Source organism: Bufo bufo, chromosome 3 (genome assembly GCF_905171765.1).
Source record: "Bufo bufo chromosome 3, aBufBuf1.1, whole genome shotgun sequence".
Taxonomy (NCBI): domain Eukaryota; kingdom Metazoa; phylum Chordata; class Amphibia; order Anura; family Bufonidae; genus Bufo; species Bufo bufo.
Genome location: NC_053391.1, coordinates 397,217,161 through 397,239,348, shown reverse-complemented (window position 1 = coordinate 397,239,348; position 22,188 = coordinate 397,217,161). Strand labels below are relative to the sequence as shown.

The 22,188-nt window shown below is 46.9% G+C and overlaps 2 protein-coding genes across 2 annotated transcripts in view; one reads left to right on the top strand and one right to left on the bottom strand.

Moving 5' to 3' along the window:
- The window catches only part of LOC120995543 (S-adenosyl-L-methionine-dependent tRNA 4-demethylwyosine synthase TYW1-like), a 244,696-nt gene extending 242,316 nt beyond the window's left edge, over positions 1-2,380 (bottom strand). The window contains exon 1 of the mRNA XM_040424815.1: positions 2,189-2,380. Within this exon, the coding sequence (XP_040280749.1) occupies positions 2,189-2,261 (73 nt within the window). The 5' untranslated portion in view covers positions 2,262-2,380. The remainder of the gene's footprint in view (positions 1-2,188) is intronic.
- Positions 2,381-2,487: 107 nt separating this feature from the next.
- On the top strand, positions 2,488-21,929 carry SBDS (SBDS ribosome maturation factor). The gene is made up of 5 exons (XM_040424814.1): positions 2,488-2,752; positions 6,485-6,614; positions 16,777-16,977; positions 20,293-20,457; positions 21,517-21,929. Exons 1-5 carry the CDS (start codon positions 2,625-2,627, stop codon positions 21,643-21,645), a joined length of 753 nt encoding a protein of 250 aa, XP_040280748.1. The 5' UTR covers positions 2,488-2,624; the 3' UTR covers positions 21,646-21,929.
- The last annotated feature ends 259 nt before the right edge of the window (positions 21,930-22,188 follow it).

The window sequence follows — 22,188 nt, the reverse complement described above, 5'->3', positions numbered from 1 at the left end:
TCCTTGTGGCCCCCGCCCCATACAGCACGACATCTCCTTGTGGCCCCCGCCCCATACAGCACGACATCTCCTTGTGGCCCCCGCCCCATACAGCATGACATCTCCTTGTGGCCCCCGCCCCATACAGCATGACATCTCCTTGTGGCCCCCGCCCCATACAGCATGACATCTCCTTGTGGCCCCCGCCCCATACAGCATGACATCTCCTTGTGGCCCCCGCCCCATACAGCATGACATCTCCTTGTGGCCCCCGCCCCATACAGCATGACATCTCCTTGTGGCCCCCGCCCCATACAGCATGACATCTCCTTGTGGCCCCCGCCCCATACAGCATGACATCTCCTTGTGGCCCCCGCCCCATACAGCATGACATCTCCTTGTGGCCCCCGCCCCATACAGCATGACATCTCCTTGTGGCCCCCGCCCCATACAGCATGACATCTCCTTGTGGCCCCCGCCCCATACAGCATGACATCTCCTTGTGGCCCCCGCCCCATACAGCATGACATCTCCTTGTGGCCCCCGCCCCATACAGCATGACATCTCCTTGTGGCCCCCGCCCCATACAGCATGACATCTCCTTGTGGCCCCCGCCCCATACAGCATGACATCTCCTTGTGGCCCCCGCCCCATACAGCATGACATCTCCTTGTGGCCCCCGCCCCATACAGCATGACATCTCCTTGTGGCCCCCGCCCCATACAGCATGACATCTCCTTGTGGCCCTGCCCCCATACAGCATGACATCTCCTTGTGGCCCTGCCCCCATACAGCATAACGTCTCCTTGTGGCACCCGCCCCATACAGTATAACATCGCCTTGTGGCCCCCGCCCCCTACAGTATAACATCGCCTTGTGGCCCCCACCCCCATACAGTATAACGTCTCCTTGTGGCCCCCGCCCCCATACAGCATGACATCTCCTTGTGGCCTGTTGAAGTCTATGGGTCTGTGAATATCAAAGACACAACACGGAAGAGGGCACAACTTCCTGTGAAGAGGGCACATACGCGGCCACAACTGCCGTCAAGGGGTGGGCCCAGGCGGCCACAACTGCCGTCAAGGGGTGGGGGGGGGCCCAGGCGGCCACAACTGCCGTCAAGGGGTGGGGGGGGGGCCCCAGGCGGCCACAACTGCCGTCAAGGGGTGGGGGGGGGGGGGGCCCCAGGCGCCCACAACTGCCGTCAAGGGGTGGGGGGGGGGGGGGCCCCAGGCGGCCACAACTGCCGTCAAGGGGTGGGGGGGGGGGGCCCCAGGCGGCCACAACTGCCGTCAAGGGGTGGGGGGGGGGGGGCCCCAGGCGGCCACAACTGCCGTCAAGGGGTGGGGGGGGGGGGGGGCCCCAGGCGGCCACAACTGCCGTCAAGGGGTGGGGGGGGGGCCCACGCGGCCACAACTGCCGTCAAGGGGTGGGGGGGGCACACGCGGCCACAACTGCCGTCAAGGGGTGGGGGGGCACACGCGGCCACAACTGCCGTCAAGGGGTGGGGGGGGGCACACGCGGCCACAACTGCCGTCAAGGGGTGGGGGGGGCACACGCGGCCACAACTGCCGTCAAGGGGTGGGGGGGGCACACGCGGCCACAACTGCCGTCAAGGGGTGGGGGGGGCACACGCGGCCACAACTGCCGTCAAGGGGTGGGGGGGGCACACGCGGCCACAACTGCCGTCAAGGGGTGGGGGGGGCACACGCGGCCACAACTGCCGTCAAGGGGTGGGGGGGCACACGCGGCCACAACTGCCGTCAAGGGGTGGGGGGGGCACACGCGGCCACAACTGCCGTCAAGGGGTGGGGGGGCACACGCGGCCACAACTGCCATCAAGGGGTGGGGGGGGGCACACGCGGCCACAGCTCTCCCCACTCCATTCTCCTTGGGACCCGCACCTATCAGATAATGGGGGCATATGCTAGTGATATGCCCCCATTGTATGTGATGGGAATACCCCTTTAAGGTTGGGTGTATACAGTTGTGTTTTGGTCACAGTTAGATGCCTACCCTAGTATGAAATAATTTGCACCGCACATTTGGGCTTTTCAAAAGTTGCGAGGCATGGCTTCTGCCAAGAAAAAAATGCGTTTTTCACCTTTGCAAACTCCTCCGTGTGAATTTAGGCTTAACAGGGAAGACGCTGCAGGAGAAACAGAACATGCAGCCTGGTAGACACGGAGGCCTCGGTGACTGTACCTACCTTCCTCTGGCTGAGCGCTCACCCAGGCCGCTGCTGACAGCAGCAGGACCAGTGTCTCACACCCGCCCGTCATCGTAAACTAAACCCGCAACGTCTAACACAAGACCGGCAGCTCAACCGCCAAAGCTCGGCATGAACTTCCACACGCTCATACCACACTGGGGGCAGCCATATTTGTTTGCTTGCGTAAGCCTTCGCTTTTTTTTTTTTTTTTTTTTCTCTGACTTTAAACTAACTTTATTACACACACACACAGGAATTTTTTTTAGCCTATGAGGAGACGCGCTTCCGCTAATCCGTCGCTGAATGCGCATGCGTACAGAGTGGCGGCCGAAAGTGAAGAGTTGCGGGGCTACATCAGTCCCTGTACAGAGAGCAGCAGCCTCAAGGTGCGGTTAGAGTCACTGTGCGGTAGGAAGAAGCTGCAGAGGCGACCATGTCCATATTCACACCCACTAACCAAATCCGTCTGACCAATGTGGCCGTGGTGCGCATGAAGAAGGGAGGGAAGAGATATGAAATAGCCTGCTATAAGAACAAGGTTATGGGCTGGAGGAGCGGAGTGTGAGTATACAACACTGCGTCATGATGGTGGCAGTCCCCCAGAGGAACACTGCAAAGGGTTAATTATTAGTTAAAGGGCTTGTGCAAGAATGTGGAGATTTTTGGCAAACATCAACCCGCACCGCCCCTCCAATTGGCCAGACCTGTAAAGGGAAATTTACTTACCTGCGCCTTCTCCTCCAGACCTAGGATACTCCGCTGGACTCCCTCGCTGTAAACATCCGGTGACCCCTTACGTCTCGACAAATAATCACATGACAAAAGGGGTCCGGTCTCTTCCTTGGCTGCTGAGTTGTCCGACTGCATGTTTAGGCCTCATGCACAAGACCGTTGTTTTGGTCCACATCCGAGCCGCAGTTTTTGCGGCTTGGATGTGGACCCATTCACTTCAATGGGGCCGCAAAAGATGTGCTGTCCGCATCCGTTGCACTGTTTCGTGGCCCCGCAAAAAAAAGATAGCATGTCCTATTCTTGTCCGTTTTGCGGACAAGAATAGGCATTTCTACAATGGGCCGCCCGTTCCACAAATTGCGAAAGGCACAAGGGCGGCTTCTGTTTTTGCAGATCAGCGGTTTGCGGACCGCAAAAAAAACGTCAGTCGTGTGCATGTAGCCTTACAGTGAGAGGGCTCAGTGTAGCATTGCAGGTCTGGAGGAGAAGAAGCAGGTACGTAATCTTCTCTTTAAAGGTCCAGACAAGTCATCCGGATCTAAGATCTGTACCCTTCAGGTCAGGAATTGTAGAAGGAGTTAACAAGTGCCGTAGCATGCCTGTGGTTATCTTGGAAAGTTGCAAAGTGTATTTAGTGTGAGACTCAGGGACTACTACCACTACCATCATTGGGGAAAAGTAAGCTTTATGGTATACCTCAGGACTGTACCAGTTGCTGTTTGTACTGCAAGAGTGTGCCCTCCATTCACTGTGCGTGGGCCAGGTTAGTGGACTACCACCGAGAACTGTAAGTACTACTACCACTATAATCACCATTACTACTACTCCCATCTAGGTTGCTGTGCGGTCTGTCTGGTGCCGTTGGTGGTCCCATGGATTCTGATCTGGTACTGTCCCATGGATTCTGCTAAAAACAGATCCATGCACATGTGGATGTTCTCAGACAGCTGATCAGTCGGGTGTTAGACCACCACAGATCTGATATTGATGACCTACTATGAGGATAGGTCATCAATACTGTTATCCTGAAAAAGACCTTTTAATGAGTTGTCAGCTTTGAAACCATTTTTGGAAGCCGCACCCCTTCAGACCTGTGGAGGGAAGCATATTTACCTGCACCCCAGTAGATCTATGTAGCATCAGACTGTATGGTCCAGCTTTGAAGCGCTATGTCAACTGGACAGAGCTCACAATATTTCCTGCTGCAGATAGTCTGGTCCATAAGTATTGGGACATTGACACAATTCTAACATTTTTGGCTCTATTACACCACAATAGATTTAAAATGAAACTAACAAGATGTGCTTTAACTGCAGACTGTCAGCTTTAATTTGAGGACATTTACATCCAAATCAGGTGAACAGGGTAGGAATTACAACAGTTTGCATATGTGCCTCCACTTGTTAAGGAACCAAAAGTAATGGGACAATTGGCTTCTCAGCTGTTCCATGGCCAGGTGTGTGTTATTCCCTCATTATCCCAATTACAATGAGCAGATAAAAGGTCCAGAGTTCATTTCAAGTGTGCTATTTGCATATGGAATCTGTTGCTACCAACTCTCAAGATGAGATCCAAAGAGCTGTCACTATCAGTGAAGCAAGCCATCATTAGGCTGAAAAAACAAAACAAACCCATCAGAGAGATAGCAAAAACATTAGGTGTGGGCAAAACAACTGTTTGGAACATTCTTAAAAAGAAGGAACGCATCGGTGAGCTCAGCGACACCAGAAGACCACGGAAAACCACTGTGATGGATGATCGAAGAATTATTTCCCTGGTGAAGAAAACACCCTTCACAACAGTTGGCCAGATCAAGAACACTCTCCAGGAGGTAGGTGTATGTGTGTCAAAGTCAACAATCAAGAGAAGACTTCACCAGAGTGAATACAGAGGGTTCACCACAAGATGTAAACCATTGGTGAGCCTCAAAAACAGGAAGGCCAGATTAGAGTTTGTCAAACGACATCTAAAAAAGCCTTCACAGTTCTGGAACAACATCCTATGGACAGATGAGACCAAGATCAACTTGTACCAGAGTGATAGGAAGAGAAGAGTATGGAGAAGGAAAGGAACTGCTCATGATCCTAAGCATACCACCTCATCAGTGAAGCATGGTGGTGGTAGTGTCATGGCGTGGGCATGTATGGCTGCCAATGGAACTGGTTCTCTTGTATTTATTGATGATGTGACTGCTGACAAAAGCAGCAGGATGAATTCTGAAGTGTTTCGGGCAATATTATCTGCTCATATTCAGCCAAATGCTTCAGAACTCATTGGACGGCGCTTCACAGTGCAAATGGACAATGACCCAAATCATACTGCAAAAGCAACCAAAGAGTTTTTTAAGGGAAAGAAGTGGAATGTTATGCAATGGCCAAGTCAATCACCGGACCTGAATCCGATTGAGCATGCATTTCACTTGCTGAAGACAAAACTGAAAGGAAAATGCCCCAAGAACAAGCAGGATCAGAAGACAGTTACAGTAGAGGCCTGGCAGAGCATCACCAGGGATGAAACCCAGCGTCTGGTGATGTCTATGCGTTCCAGACTTCAGGCTGTAATTGACTGCAAAGGATTTGCAACCAAGTATTAAAAAGTGAAAGTTTGATTTAGGATTATTATTATTATGTCCCATTACTTTTGGTCCCTTAACAAGTGGAGGCACATATGCAAACTGTTGTAATTCCTACCCTGTTCACCTGATTTGGATGTAAATACCCTCAAATTAAAGCTGACAGTCTGCAGTTAAAGCACATCTTGTTAGTTTCATTTCATATCCATTGTGGTGGTGTATAGAGCCAAAAATGTTAGAATTGTGTCGATGTCCCAATATTTATGGGCCTGGCTGTATAAGTTCTTAAATGGGTTCTCCAGCTTTGAAACTATATTCAGCATCCCTCCCTCCTCACGGGACATGTGGACGGAAGCATACCTACCTGCTCCCCACCACCTAGTTCTGGTTCTTTCAGTTCCCTGTGCACCAACTCCCCTGCTTGTCACCTTCTGTATTGGATTAGTGTCACATGTGCTGCTGCAGTCAATGACGTCAGTGACTTGTCCCTCAAGTGGTACATGATCCAGTGACATGACAATTGTGGACGCATCACTGCTGCAGCCAGTCACTGGCTATAGCGGCACACATGATACCTGTCCACTCCAGGAGTTGGCAAGCAGGGATTCCAAACAAGGCAATCTGAAGGAACCAGAACCGAGGAGTGGGGGGCAGGTAAGTACGCTTTCCTCCACAGGTCAGGTGGGGGGGCTGCCAAAAACAGTTTCAATGCTGGAGAACCCTTTTAAGAACTTGTATCCACTAATATAAAAGCTGCAGGAGAGTTGTTAAGTGGAGTACAGTTTACTTGACCTCTGGGCCATGCTGTGTGAGTCTACATCCCTCGATCTGTTCCCATATTATAGCGAGAGGTGAAGCTGGTAGTGTGTGATGGTGTCAGCGTGCCTGCTCGGCCATCAGATGGACAATGAACAGTCTGCAAAGCACCAAACATTGATAATGTGGCAATCCACTTATGTCAATTAATATAATGGCATTTTCTTTTCCAGGGATAAAGATATTGATGAAGTTTTACAGACTCACTCTATATTCATGAATGTGTCTAAAGGGCAGGTTGCTAAAAAAGAGGATCTTCTCAAAGCATTTGGGACAGAGGATCAAACAGAAATCTGCAAGCAGGTACCGGAGAAAGCAAAGACAAGATGTGATCTATCCCCTTGTACTTAGGCCTCATGCACACAACCGTTTTTTTTTTTGCGGTCCGCAAAACGGATTTCCGTTGTTCCGTGACTGTTTTTTCTTCTGTAGGTCTTCCTTGATTTTTGGAGGATCCACGGACATGAAAAGTGAAAAAAAAAAGTCAAGTTTGCATTGAAAATGATAGGAAAAACGGACACTGATCACGGAGGCGGATAAATCTTGTGTGCATCCGTGATTTTTCACGGACCCATTGACTTGAATGGGTCCGTGAACCGTTGTTTGTGAAAAAAATAGGACAGGTCATATTTTTTTCACGGATTGGAAAAACGGATCACGGACGCGGAAGCCAAACGGTGCATTTTCCGATTTTTCCACGGACCCATTGAAAGTCAATGGGTCCGCGAAAAAAAACGGAACAACGGCCGCGGATGCACACAACGGTCGTGTGCATGAGGCCATACTGATATGAATCATGTCTGGGGAGACGGGGCTACTTATCACTGACTCAAAAATGTTCTTTGTCTACTTTAATCTGTCACTTCTGCTGTCCCTTCATTGCATCCAACATTAGACATGCCACCGATTCTATGCAAGTCATACTACACATGATACTACACAATTAATTTTTAGATTTATTTTTTAAACCTTTTTTTTTTTTTTACTTTTTAAGTCCCCCTATGGGATATGAACATGCAATCATTAGATTGCTTCTCACATACACTACTATGAATTAGTACAGTAACATATGTGTAATTCAGTATATTCCAATGCAGTACTGCCTAGAGTTGCATCGGGTATCGAAGTATCAATACCCAATCGATACTTTTTGACACGGATCGATACGATACCGGGTCTAACTATTCACCGATACTAGGCTGGGCTGCTGCTCAGCCTAGTATCAGTTAGAGAACATGGCACATGCTGCGCCCTCCCCAGTATTATAAATTATAACCATTGGTGGCACAGTGCACCCTCCCACCGCATTGTTATATTCATTGGTGGCAGTGGCCACAGGGTCCTCTACCCTCCTCTTTATCGGTGGCAGTGGCATTTCCAATCGGAGCCCCATCAGTGTAATCCTGGGGCTCCGATCGATTACCATGGCAGCCAGGACGCTACTGAAGCCACCCATGGTAAGCTCCCTGCTGCCGTGTGCACAAAGCCGAGGGCAGCAGGGAGAGTGTGAAGTCCTATTCACCCTAATAGATCTCTATTAGGGTGAATAGGACAAGGTATCAAAAGATCCAAGGTTCTAGCCCCTAAGGGGGGAAATAGTTATTAAATAAAATGTTAATAAAAACACCAATATACTAAAAGTTTAAATTGCCCCCTTTCCCAATTTTACATATAAATTTTACAAACAATAAAAAATAAACATAATACATAATCACCACGCCCGAAAAAGTGCGAACTATTAAAATATAAAAAAATATTTCCTATGTGGTGAACGCCGTAAAAGAAAAAAAAACTTGCGATTCGCCATTTTTAGTCACATTGTCGTCGTAGTTTTGGTAGCGTGACAACCCTAGTACTGCAACCTTCAGGCCTACGTTGGAATATAACTGATAGGCCTCATAGCCTATACAGGCTCCAGCATATTACAAACCATGAACAGCTTCCCCAATCTCGGAGCAGGGAAGCTGTCCAGGCCCCGGTTGCACAGCGTTTCTGGGGAAAGCCACCTCAGATGCTTTGGCCACAACTGACCAAGGCATCTTAGCAGTTAAATGTCTGCAATTTGTGTTGTTGCCGGTCACAAACATTAGCCCAGGGTGTCTGCTGTGTCAATTAGCAGAAACCTAGCGGCTATGGCACCTGCTCCAGATCGAGCACCATCTTTAAAGACATGAACTGCACCATATGTGTATGACGCAAGTCAGGAAGGGGTTAACACAATATACATTAAAGGGGTTATGCCATGATTGATATAATTTTTTTTACATCAGACGACATATAGTACATGACACTCTCTTTCTAACAAAGCCAGAATTATCCCTGTACCTCACAGATCTCCACATTCACTGCTGCAATTGCTCTGCTAGATTATATTCAGCCTGGCAGTTCGGGGGGGGGGGGGGGCCCTTTCTGCTGCGGCTTACTACCTGTAACTGCCACAGCTTCTAATAGAACATATGATTGGTGACAATTGAAGATTTAAACTGCGCAAGTTAGAACAGCTCAGTGAGATGGACAAGAAATAAGGAAAATAACCAACAGCAGGTGGCGCTATACAGATAAATTTTTATTGAATAGCTCACTGACTATAATATACACTGCTCAAAAAAATAAAGGGAACACTTAAACAACACAATGTAACTCCAAGTCAATCACACTTCTGTGAAATCAAACTGTCCACTTAGGAAGCAACACTGAGTGACAATCAATTTCACATGCTGTTGTGCAAATGGGATAGACAACAGGTGGAAATTATAGGCAATTAGCAAGACACCCCCAATAAAGGAGTGGTTCTGCAGGTGGTGACCCAGACCACTTCTCAGTTCCTATGCTTCCTGGCTGATGTTTTGGTCACTTTTGAATGCTGGCGGTGCTTTCACTCTAGTGGTAGCATGAGACGGAGTCTACAACCCACACAAGTGGCTCAGGTAGTGCAGCTTATCCAGGATGGCACATCAATGCGAGCTGTGGCAAGAAGGTTTGCTGTGTCTGTCAGTGTAGTGTCCAGAGCATGGAGGCGCTACCAGGAGACAGGCCAGTACATCAGGAGACGTGTAGGAGGGCAACAACCCAGCAGCAGGACCCCTACCTCCGCCTTTGTGCAAGGAGGAGCACTGCCAGAGCCCTGCAAAATGACCTCCAGCAGGCCACAAATGTGCATGTGTCTGCTCAAACGGTCAGAAACAGACTCCATGAGGGTGATATGAGGGCCCGACGTCCACAGGTGGGGGTTGTGCTTACAGCCCAACACCGTGCAGGACGTTTGGCATTTGCCAGAGAACACCAAGATTGGCAAATTCGCCACTGGCACCCTGTGCTCTTCACAGATGAAAGCAGCTTCACACTGAGCACATGTGACAGAGTCTGGAGATGCCGTGGAGAACGTTCTGCTGCCTGCAACATCCTCCAGCATGTCCGGTTTTGCATTTGGTCAGTAATGGTGTGGGGTGGCATTTCTTTGGAGGGCCGCACAGCCCTCCATGTGCTCTCCAGAGGTAGCCTGACTGCCATTAGGTACCGAGATGAGATCCTCAGACCCCTTGTGAGACCATATGCTGGTGCGGTTCGCCCTGGGTTCCTCCTAATGCAAGACAATGCTAGACCTCATGTGGCTGGAGTGTGTCAGCAGTTCCTGCAAGACGAAGGCATTGATGCTATGGACTGGCCCGCCCGTTCCCCAGACCTGAATCTAATTGAGCACATCTGGGACATCATGTCTCGCTCTATCCACCAACGTCACGTTGCACCACAGACTGTCCAGGAGTTGGCAGATGCTTTAATCCAGGTCTGGGAGGAGATCCCTCAGGAGACCGTCCGCCACAGCCTGTAGTGTGTTTTTCCTCTTTAATTTTGAGTGTGACTCCAAATCCAGACCTCCATAGGTTGAAAAATTTGATTTCCATTTTTTTATTTTTGTGTGATTTAGTTGTCAGCACATTCAACTATGTAAAGAACAAAGTATTTCAGAAGAATATTTAATTAATTCAGATCTAGGATGTGTTATTTTTGTGTTCCGCAAAAATTAAAATAATGGGCCCTTAGTATATAGAAAAAATCTCTAAACTGAGTGCATAAGATGCTACATATAAATCTCCGCTGGCAGATGCCAATCCGGAGAAAGGGGTATGGACCAAAAAATGAGAAGGGATAGATATAAAGATAGTTTGAGAAGAAAGGATGCGTAGTAAGAGGGACACACTGCTGGGTCAATAACCCTAGGGGTCCCTAAACCTAACTTCTCAACACTCCATATAATCTACCACAGACCCTCGATGGCCCTGCCTAAACATGGACTGCCCAGCTTTGTCCGAAAGATAGTGTGGTCCCTAAACTAGGGGAAAACAGTCAATTATGAGAGAAAGGAGGGCAGTTAAGACTGACAAACGAAACATGTAGCGACCTATAATTGAACAATTATGCTGTAACTATAGGTAAGAATGCTCAGGAATGGATAATAAGTCCCAAGTCAATGAGAAAATGTCCCGACGCGTTTCCTTGAAGGTTAGCAAATCTTCAGGGGACGATACAATTTAAGGTTTTAGGTCACTGAGTTGGCTGAAATATAGATGTCACATTCAGTCAACCATATCAAGTTCTGCAAAAAGGTAGCTCTCAAATATCAAAGATATAGCTACATAGGTAGTATACAGAGATCTTGTTTTTTTACCAAAGAAGACTCAAGGGACCCCCTGTGTATCCACCTATTGCAGGGTCACAGACTTAAAAGACATATAAGTGAAGGGTTCTCGAGTCACTCCGGTTCAAATGACTAAAACAAGCTAGTGACCACCTGTTCCAGGATCACTAGTTCAGTTCATCAATCATAAACAATATATCCAGTGACCAACTGTTCAAAAGTCACTAGAAATGTACAGTGTATCAATTAGACCACCAAAAACTAAAGTCCAAGTGTAAGACAATATATGTAGACTGGTTTACACTCAAATAGATGCTAAAAAATATAGCTGGCTCAACAGCGTCGAAACGGCTTTGCTGGTGTAGTATGATACCCCAGCAGGTAATCATAAGCCGTTCAATACAGTGTGCCAAGAAGCGCTGTGCAGCAACTGATATTGAATCGCACAGACAGCAATGTACTTTGCCTAGAGGCACTGTGCAACATTGATGTTTGATCACACAGTCAGCAGAGTACTTATCTGTACAGTCATAGTGCTCCGACTGTCCACAGAGAGGTGCGGGTGTCACTCCTCGGCATTCCGCGTATGGCAGCTGCACCGAGGGTGAGTTCGCGGCTCATTTAAAAAGGCCGCCTTGTACCGCCCATTCTCCGCCCAGTGACGTCATCACGTCACCTGGTCGGGTCACGTGACAATAGCACGCGAATGTTTACCGACCAGATGACCCGGCCGTGGTGGGAGGCGCCAGGCAAATCATACTGTCATGGCAACCGCAAAAGCGACAACCATCTCCACACACTACAGGCCTCGATCGCTCAGCTGTCCATCCAGCGGTCGCCATGGCTATAGCGCCGCCCCACTCACGCAGGATTATTGGCGTCTCAAAGGGCAGATTTGTTTCAATGTGTCAGTGAAGCAAGCGGGCTAAGCAGCTCCACTTGGCACTTAAAACAGTAAGAACTTATCTACGGGATCAATAAGGTCATTGATCACCAGATAGTAGCATAGAGTTTATATAGCTGGATATTGATAATAATAACTGCGTCGATATTAACTGTAGAATGCTTCCAAAAATCAAAACAGCAATGACAACAAGCCAAGAACGAGAGGGAGAGATAAGACAGGCAGGCGTGATTTAAAATACAATACAGATGAGTAGTACATGGTGGTATCCATGGGACTGAGGTCTAGGGATCAATATAGCTATTGAATGACAATTGTTCATTCAATCCCAAAGGAGCCACAGTCTGCAATTGAAAAATCCACCAAGTCTCCCTCTGTAAAATCCTCTTGTCCCAGTCTCCCCCTCGTCTTGGCCTCTGAACCATCTCTATTCCCATAAACTTAAGGCCAGATGTGTCGCCCCCATGTACAGTATTAATATGTGTGGCTATGGGTGTATCCCTGTCATTCCTGACATCACCCAGATGTTCCCCAACCCGTCGACTCAAAGGTGAATTTCATATTGATGGAATTAACATTAAGTTCTTTAATGAACGCAATAAATTCACTCTCCTTGCCCTTCCAGACGACAAAAATGTCGTCTATGAATCTGGCCCAAGTCAAGACACATGGGATATGGTTACTGGGTGCATCGCTGAACACCAGGGTCCGTTCCCACCAGCCCAGGAACAAATTAGCATACGATGGGGCACAAGAACTCCCCATCGCGGTGCCCCTGAGCTGGTGGTAAAGGACCCCGTCGAACAAAAAGAAATATGTGGATATGTGGCCTTGAATATGTGGGCAAAACCACCCGTGAACTCCGTCGACGGGTTGGGGAACATCTGGGTGATGTCAGGAATGACAGGGATACACCCATAGCCACACATATTAATACTGTACATGGGGGCGACACATCTGGCCTTAAGTTTATGGGAATAGAGATGGTTCAGAGGCCAAGACGAGGGGGAGACTGGGACAAGAGGATTTTACAGAGGGAGACTTGGTGGATTTTTCAATTGCAGACTGTGGCTCCTTTGGGATTGAATGAACAATTGTCATTCAATAGCTATATTGATCCCTAGACCTCAGTCCCATGGATACCACCATGTACTACTCATCTGTATTGTATTTTAAATCACGCCTGCCTGTCTTATCTCTCCCTCTCGTTCTTGGCTTGTTGTCATTGCTGTTTTGATTTTTGGAAGCATTCTACAGTTAATATCGACGCAGTTATTATTATCAATATCCAGCTATATAAACTCTATGCTACTATCTGGTGATCAATGACCTTATTGATCCCGTAGATAAGTTCTTACTGTTTTAAGTGCCAAGTGGAGCTGCTTAGCCTGCTGCTTCACTGACACATTGAAACAAATCTGCCCTTTGAGACGCCAATAATCCTGCGTGAGTGGGGCGGCGCTATAGCCATGGCGACCGCTGGATGGACAGCTGAGCGATCGAGGCCTGTAGTGTGTGGAGATGGTTGTCGCTTTTGCGGTTGCCATGACAGTATGATTTGCCTGGCGCCTCCCACCACGGCCGGGTCATCTGGTCGGTAAACATTCGCGTGCTATTGTCACGTGACCCGACCAGGTGACGTGATGACGTCACTAGGCGGTACAAGGCGGCCTTTTTAAATGAGCCGCGAACTCACCCTCTGTGCAGCTGCCATACGCGGAATGCCGAGGAGTGACACCCGCACCTCTCTGTGGACAGTCGGAGCACTATGACTGTACAGATAAGTACTCTGCTGACTGTGTGATCAAACATCAATGTTGCACAGTGCCTCTAGGCCAGGGGTGGGCAATTATTTTTTCGATGGGGCCACATGAGAAACTGAAAATATTTTGGAGGGCCGGGCCAAAAGGCTAAACTCAATACTGCATAAAATCACCGCGTCCTGGCACAGGCGGGCGTGATGACATCATCATGCCTGCCTGCGCTGGGATTTCACTACCAAATAGACCTCAGGCCTGTAGCCTATGACAAGTCTTGTCGCCATCTGCAAATTTTAAGGCGCATTGGCGACCATTTTGGTCGCCATCTGGAGCGCTGTATTGCATCAGTGACATGAACACTCTCCACATATAATGTTATATTACATCAGTGACATCACCGCTGTCCACATATAGGCGATATATTACATCAGTGACATCACCGCTCTCCACATATATGTGATGAGCGGTGATGTCACTGATGTAATGTATTACTTACCGGTATATGTGGACAGCAGTGATGTCACTGATGTAATATATTACTTATGTGTGGAGAGTGGTGATGTCACTGATGTAATATATCACTTATAAGTAATATATTACATCTGTGACATCACCGCTCTCCACATATAAGAGGCATATTACATCAGTGACGTCATCCCTTGGCGCTGGGGTGCGCAGCCAGGGCCGGCCTTAGGTGTTCAGGCGCCCTGTGTGAGCTAACCTTGTGGTAGTGTTACCTGCAGTCCTATGTAAAACCACAGATAACACTAGTGCTAAATAATGTAGTAGTGTTACCTGCAGTCCTATGTAAAACCACAGATAACACTAGTGTAGATCATGTGGAAGTGTTACCTTCGTCCTTAGTGTGCCTCCCTGTGTCTATCGCACAGACTCCATGCTGGCGCTGCCTCCTCTTCCATCTTCTTCCCCGCACAGAACGTTCTGAAGCAGCTGCGTCAAGACATAGGAACACTGTGGGCAAGGTGATACACACAGGGAGAGACATACACACAGGGACGGGGACACACACAAAGGGACAGACACACTCACACACACACACAAAGGGACGGACACACACAAAGGGACAGACACACACGGACGGACACACACAGGGACGGGGACACACACACAAAGGGACAAACACACACACAGGGATGGACACACACACACACACACAAAGGGACAAACACACACACACACAGAGATAGACACACACACACAAAGGGACAGACACACACACAGGGACGAACACACACACACACACAAAGGGACAGACACACACACACAGGGACGGACACACACACACTGGCACACTCAACATCAGCAGCAAGTCCAACCCTTAATGACCCCCACAATCCCTGGGGGGGGGGGGGGGTGATGTAGTAGCAGGCAGGAAAGCACACACTGTCCCCCTGTCCTATATGAGCCCCCCCCCACCCCCACCAAATACCTGTAAGTTCTGTTAGTTGCTTGGCTGTGGCTGCTGGCTGGGGCTCCGCCTCCTTCCTCTTTCTGCCTGTGCGGCAGCTGCATCACGCTCCAGCAGCCACTGGTCTGCTCTGTTAAAGAGACAGGCAGGCCAGGCAGCAGAGCGGAGCGCAGAGCGGCCGCGGGCCCCGCCCCCTCCTCACTCCGGACAGTGACTCCGTGCTGTTACAGGGCCGGCGGCGGCGGCGGCAACAAAAATGCCGGGGGCCGGATTAAAAGGTCCGCCGGGCCGTATACGGCCCGCGGGCCGTAGTTTGCCCAGGTCTGCTCTAGGCAAAGTACATTGCTGTCTGTGCGATTCAATATCCGTTGCTGCACAGCGCTTCTTGGCACACTGTATTGAACGGCTTATGATTACCTGCTGGGGTATCATACTACACCAGCAAAGCCGTTTCGACGCTGTTGAGCCAGCTATATTTTTTAGCATCTTTTTGAGTGTAAACCAGTCTACATATATTGTCTTACACTTGGACTTTAGTTTTTGGTGGTCTAATTGATACACTGTACATTTCTAGTGACTTTTGAACAGTTGGTCACTGGATATATTGTTTATGATTGATGAACTGAACTAGTGATCCTGGAACAGGTGGTCACTAGCTTGTTTTAGTCATTTGAACCGGAGTGACTCGAGAACCCTTCACTTATATGTCTTTTAAGTCTGTGACCCTGCAATAGGTGGATACACAGGGGGTCCCTTGAGTCTTCTTTGGTAAAAAAACAAGATCTCTGTATACTACCTATGTAGCTATATCTTTGATATTTGAGAGCTACCTTTTTGCAGAACTTGATATGGTTGACTGAATGTGACATCTATATTTCAGCCAACTCAGTGACCGATACAATTTAAGGTTTTAGTCCCCTGAAGATTTGCTAACCTTCAAGGAAACGCGTCGGGACATTTTCTCATTGACTTGGGACTTATTATCCATTCCTGAGCATTCTTACCTATAGTTACAGCATAATTGTTCAATTATAGGTCGCTACATGTTTCGTTTGTCAGTCTTAACTGCCCTCCTTTCTCTCATAATTGACTGTTTTCCCCTAGTTTAGGGACCACACTATCTTTCGGACAAAGCTGGGCAGTCCATGTTTAGGCAGGGCCATCGAGGGTCTGTGGTAGATTATATGGAGTGTTGAGAAGTTAGGTTTAGGGACCCCTAGGGTTATTGACCCAGCAGTGTGTCCCTCTTACTACGCATCCTTTCTTCTCAAACTATCTTTATATCTATCCCTTCTCATTTTTTGGTCCATACCCCTTTCTCCGGATTGGCATCTGCCAGCGGAGATTTATATGTAGCATCTTATGCACTCAGTTTAGAGATTTTTTCTATATACTAAGGGCCCATTATTTTAATTTTTGATACTAATAAATGTTAAGTATTAATTTAGCAACCCACTATTGTGAAATTTTCATTGGATAAAGGGTTTAGCCCACTATAATAGCATCGGTTTGATCAAACCTTCCACCTTGATCGTGTTAAGCTATTTTTGTGTTCCCTTTATTTTTTTGAGCAGTGTATTTTTAATTACATGTAATTACAAAAGTATTCAGTTCCAGGTGCTGGTTTGAAAAATATAGAATATGTTTCATGACACAACCCCCTTAAATTTAACAGCTTTTCGTACATATTGGTTACAAGCATTGTACATTTTAATCTTAAAGCTTTTTTGGAACAGATTTTGTCAAAGGGAGAGCTGCAGGTCTCTGAAAAGGAGCGGAGTACCCAGCTAGAACAAATGTTTCGGGATATTGCGACCATTGTAGCAGAAAAGTGTGTGAATCCAGAGACCAAGAGGCCATACACGGTGAACCTGATTGAGAGAGCTATGAAAGACATCCACTACTCGGTCAAAGCAACCAAGAGCACTAAACAACAAGTAAGTGGACGTCCCCTTGTATGCTTCTGTTCCAGGTACAAACATTTGGGGTCATTTATCTGGTGTAAAGTAGAATTGGCCTAGTTGCCCATAGCAACCAATCAGATACCACCTTTCATTTTCCAAAGGAGCTGTCAAAAATGAAATCTGATTGGTTGCTCTGGGCAACTAAGTCAGTTCTACTATACTCCAGTTTGATAAATGACCCCAATTATCTACAAGAAATCGCCACCAAATATCTGCTGCTCTGATTGTGGAGGTCTGCTGGCTTCGAACCTCTTATAAGATAGAGTTTGAGTAATACACCGCTAAGGCCGGCGATTGGCTGCAGCTAAGCAAACAAAGGAGCAGATTGGCGGCACTGGAAGGGAGGGGGTCTTACATGTGAGTATTGGTTCTTAGGTATTTTCTCATATTGCCTGCCTTTGCCCAAAGAAAGGTCAAAGTCATAAAACGGAAAAGGGGTGGAGGCAAAAATTGTTAAAAAGCTGGAGAATCCCAATAAAAGCAATGCAAACAGAAAATGACCTGTTGTTTATATAAGTATTTGTGATAAAGGGAGTCAGCCACCAGGTAATTCACTGTTAAAAAGAACCTGTCACCTGCACGGTGTGACAGACCCGCTGACTTCCGTGGTCTGTTATGGCAGTCAGTACTTTCAGAGTACTGACATGCTGAACCCTGCATCACATAGGAAAGAAACCTGTCGCTGTCATTATCTGGAGGTGTGGGAGAGCAGGCGTAGTAAGAGTCGTAGGACTCATCTCCTTCTCAACGCTGGGTGATTCGGCCTGTCAGGACATGTGCACATGAGTCCTGTCCATTATGCTGCAACGGTAGAGCATTCATGACAGTGCAGCTCTGAGTGCAGGTAGTAGGAAAATAAAATTGTGACATGGACTCCTTATAGTCCAGATGACCAGGCACAGTGCCTTGTAGGGCCTGCTCAGCTTAATGGAATACCTTTCACGTGGCGATCCATTACTTCATTCTGGAGAAAAAGAATTTGTAATCCATATGTAAACAAGCAGTTAAGTGCACCAAGGGTGGGCCCAATCCATTCTGTGCACCCTTACTCCTTCTGCCATCTCCTCCCTCACAGGGCCATTAAACATGACTAAGGGCAGAATGGGTCCGCATCCATTCTGCAATTTTGCGGAACGGGTGCGGGCCCATTAATTTTCAATGAGGCCACAAAGATGCGGACAGCACACTGTGTGCTGTCCACATCTGCACTTCTGTTCCGCGGTCCTGCAAAAAAATAGAACATGTATTCTTGCCTGCATCCACGGACAAGAAAAGGCGATTCTATTATAGTGCCAGCCATGTGCGGTCCGCAAAATGTGAAATGCACGTGGCCGGTGTCCGTGTTTTTCGGATTGCAAAACGCTTGCGGACATGTAAATGGACCCTAAGGCTAGTTTCACATTAGCTGAACAGCCTATCGGAAGACATTGTATCCAGCATAGCAGGAAAAGGACTGAGCACCACCAGGCCCCTTTGACCATAATGGGACTCGAAAAGGTCTGAGCACCACCAGGCCCCTTTGACCATAATGGGACTCGAAAAGGTCTGAGCACCACCAGGCCCCTTTGACCATAATGGGACTCGAAAAGGTCTGAGCACCACCAGGCCCCTTTGACCATAATGGGACTCGACGGGGATCCAATCTGTTTACGGCACTAGTACCCTGATTTGGCCGGACAAATACCAGTGCAAGCAGTTGTTTTTGTCCGGCCAAATCTCCGCACTAATAGCGGAAAGAGGTTGGATCCCCACGAGTCCTATTATAGTCAATAATAGAATAAATCGAGATGAACAAATTTCCCAAAATTCTTTTCCAGTCTGAATAAATTTCATCCGAATCAAAAGTGCCCCAGTTGCCCTAAAAAGTTGTGTATGACACAGAGGTCTCCTAGAACTGGATCCAACCCCTTTCGAGCATTAGTTGCGTCAAAGTGATTGCAACATGATATATGGCTATGTTAGACGGAGAGTAGCTGGTGGTAATAAAAGAAAAAAACCTGTTTAAAAACACACTGTACTATCTTTATTTTTTTAATAAAAAATGGTACACAAATGAGAAAAGGAAGCGTCTGTTTATTATAAAATTTCTTAATATTTTCTTGTACTATTCATTTATGGGGGTAAAAATTAACAAGTTCCTCTCTAAGGCCTCTTTCACACGGGCATTGCGGGAAAAAGGGCGGGTGCGTTGCGGGAACACCCGCGATTTTTCCGCGCGAGTGCAAAACACTGTAATGCGTTTTGCACTCGCGTGAGAAAAATCACGCATGTTTGGTACCCAAACCCGAACTTCTTCACAGAAGTTCGGGCTTGGGTTAGGTGTTGTGTATATGTTATTATTTTCCCTTATAACATGGTTATAAGGGAAAATAATAGCATTCTGAATACAGAATGCAAAGTAAAATAGCGCTGGAGGGGTTAAAAAAAAATAAAAAAATAATTTTAACTCTCCTTTGTCCACTTGATAGCGCAGCCAGCATCTCCTTCTGTATTCTTTCTTTAGGACCTGGGTCAAGGACCTTTGATGACGTCACTCCGGTCATCACATGGTACGTCACATGATCTTTTACCATGGTGAATCACCATGGTAAAAGATCATGTGACGTACCATGTGATGACCGGAGTGACGTCATCAAAGATCCTTGACCCAGGTCCTAAAGAAAGAATACAGTAGGAGATGCCGGGCTGCGCTATCAAGTGGACTAAGGTGAGTTAAATTATTATTATTATTTTTTTAACCCCTCCAGCGCTGTTTTACTATGCATTCTGTATTCAGAATGCTATTATTTTCCCTTATAACCATGTTATAAGGGAAAATAATAATGATCGGGACTCCATCGTCTCCTAGCAACCGTGCGTGAAAATCGCACCGCATCCGCACTTGCTTGCGGATGCTTGTGATTTTCACGCAACCCCATTTACTTCTATGGGGCCTGCGTTGCGTGAAAAACGCAGAATATAGAGCATGCTGCGATTTTCACGCAACGCACAAGTGATGCGTGAAAATCACCACTCATGTGAACAGCCCCATAGAAATGAATGGGTCCGGATTCAGTGCGGGTGCAATGCGTTCACCTCACGCATCGCATCCGCGCGGAATACTCGCCGTGTGAAAGGGGCCTAAGGGAATACGCTTTTAAAAGAATTGGACAATAGATTACTTTGAAATCCCATAGAAACAAGAATGATGAGTTATAGTAAATGTATTAAAATGTAAAATCCTTTGTATCATTAATAATCGTTATGCCTATGACAAGCCTTCATATATGCACATATTTTTTTCATAAGGCACTGGAAGTCATAAAGCAACTTAAAGAATCCATGCAGATTGAACGAGCTCATATGAGGCTGCGTTTTACCATACCTGCCAAGGATGGGAAGAGGTTAAAAGAAAAGTTGAAGCCACTGATGAAGCACATAGAAAGTGAAGACTTTGACCAAGAGCTGGAGATTGTAAGTAATGCAAATCCTACATTACACAGCAGACTACACTTCAGTAGTTAATTTTATAATATGACTCCCAGTGATTTCTTATTTTTGACCAGTCTTTGATTTATTTGGAGACATGGCTATGTATGCACACTCGCTTTCTATTGAAATGAATCTAAGTTAAAGTGTAATGCAAAAATGACTCAGTATAACTTCTTCTGAAGAGGATATGCAAATGAGCTCATAGCAAGCTCCGCCTCTAATGCTACCATATGTAAGGTAGCTAATCCTATAAGTCAATTTTCAGCCTTTTAAACAGGCCTGGAGACATGACTTGGATAATAATTAAGCCAGCATCTCATCTGCTGATGGCTGTTTCGGGGTGATTGGCCCTCATCAGTGCAGAGCAGAGAGTACTGGCTTCTTCCAGGACTGGTATGGGTAGCGGTAGAGTTGTAAGAGTGAATTACCTAGGAAGTAAGGTGCAATAGTGCTCATGTTATAAATCGGGCTCCTCTGCACCTAGTAGAATAGTTGAGAGACATTCTGGATCTGTTCTCCTTCATCTTCACTAAAGGGTCTCCAATATGGACAGAGTTAGGTTTGACCCCATACCGATTGCTTCATTTGGGGGGGCAGAATTTTATAATAGAAATTTCAAATGGAGCTGCAGACAAACTTGCTCACTGCCGTTCCCTTCATTCTCTCTGGAACTGCTAGATATCTCCTAAAGTCCCATAGTAAATGAATGCAGCAGTAGGATTCTGGCTTGACTGCCACTCTGTACATTAGGGAAACTTGGGAGCCCCTTTCTTGTGATAGGTGGGGGCTAACCGCTGGGACCCCACAGATCACATTTATGTCTTGGGACAACCCCTGTAATGGTGACAAAATATATGTCTTGGCCCCTGGCACACTACATAAGGCTAAGCACTGGAGATGCCTACAAGCAGAATTCAGAGGTTGCCTATTGTAGGTCTATACATAGCTAATATGTCACAGCCTTGTAGTACGGCTCAGGATTATCGTTTTTTATTCAACTGTTAGAATAATTATATATGCATTTCCGATCCATGTTACTAGGTATGTTTGACTGATCCTGGCTGCTTCAGAGAAATTGATGAGCTGATACGTTGTGAAACGAAAGGGAAAGGCACCCTGGAAGTTCTCAGTCTGAAAGATGTGGAAGAAGGAGATGAGAAGCTGGAATAAGAACACTGACATAAAGATCTGCCCCATGAGACTGGTTTTGTAGTAAGACTGGTTTAAACCCTTCTTCAGCTAACAGCCTTTGTATTCACGACCACTAACCTTTGCTATTCAAAAAGACATGTAAACAGTGGGTACGAATTATTCACTTATAATTTTCTAATACGGTGTCAAGAAAATAACTACAAATATTCAACTTTTTTCTGCAAGTTTGCTTTGCAGCTTTCCAAATACCTAAAGACCTTGCAATCTTACATTCAGAGCAATTGAGGGATTTTCATGAATGGTATATATATATAATATATAGCTTACTGCTATTTATACTGCTTTATCTTGAGGTGTGGTGGGATGAACTGCTGGGTGCAACGATTGCCCTATTTACAGGTCCCAGGACTGGAGTTTTGATGGAGGCTGTATAATGTGCCACACATGTAGGCTGTAAAGGACATTTGCAAGGAGCATTGTGATCAACATTGCGGAGAATCATTGAGATAAGAGCAAATGATGGCAATGTTCCTCTGTTATGCTCTTCTCAGCTGGATGTAC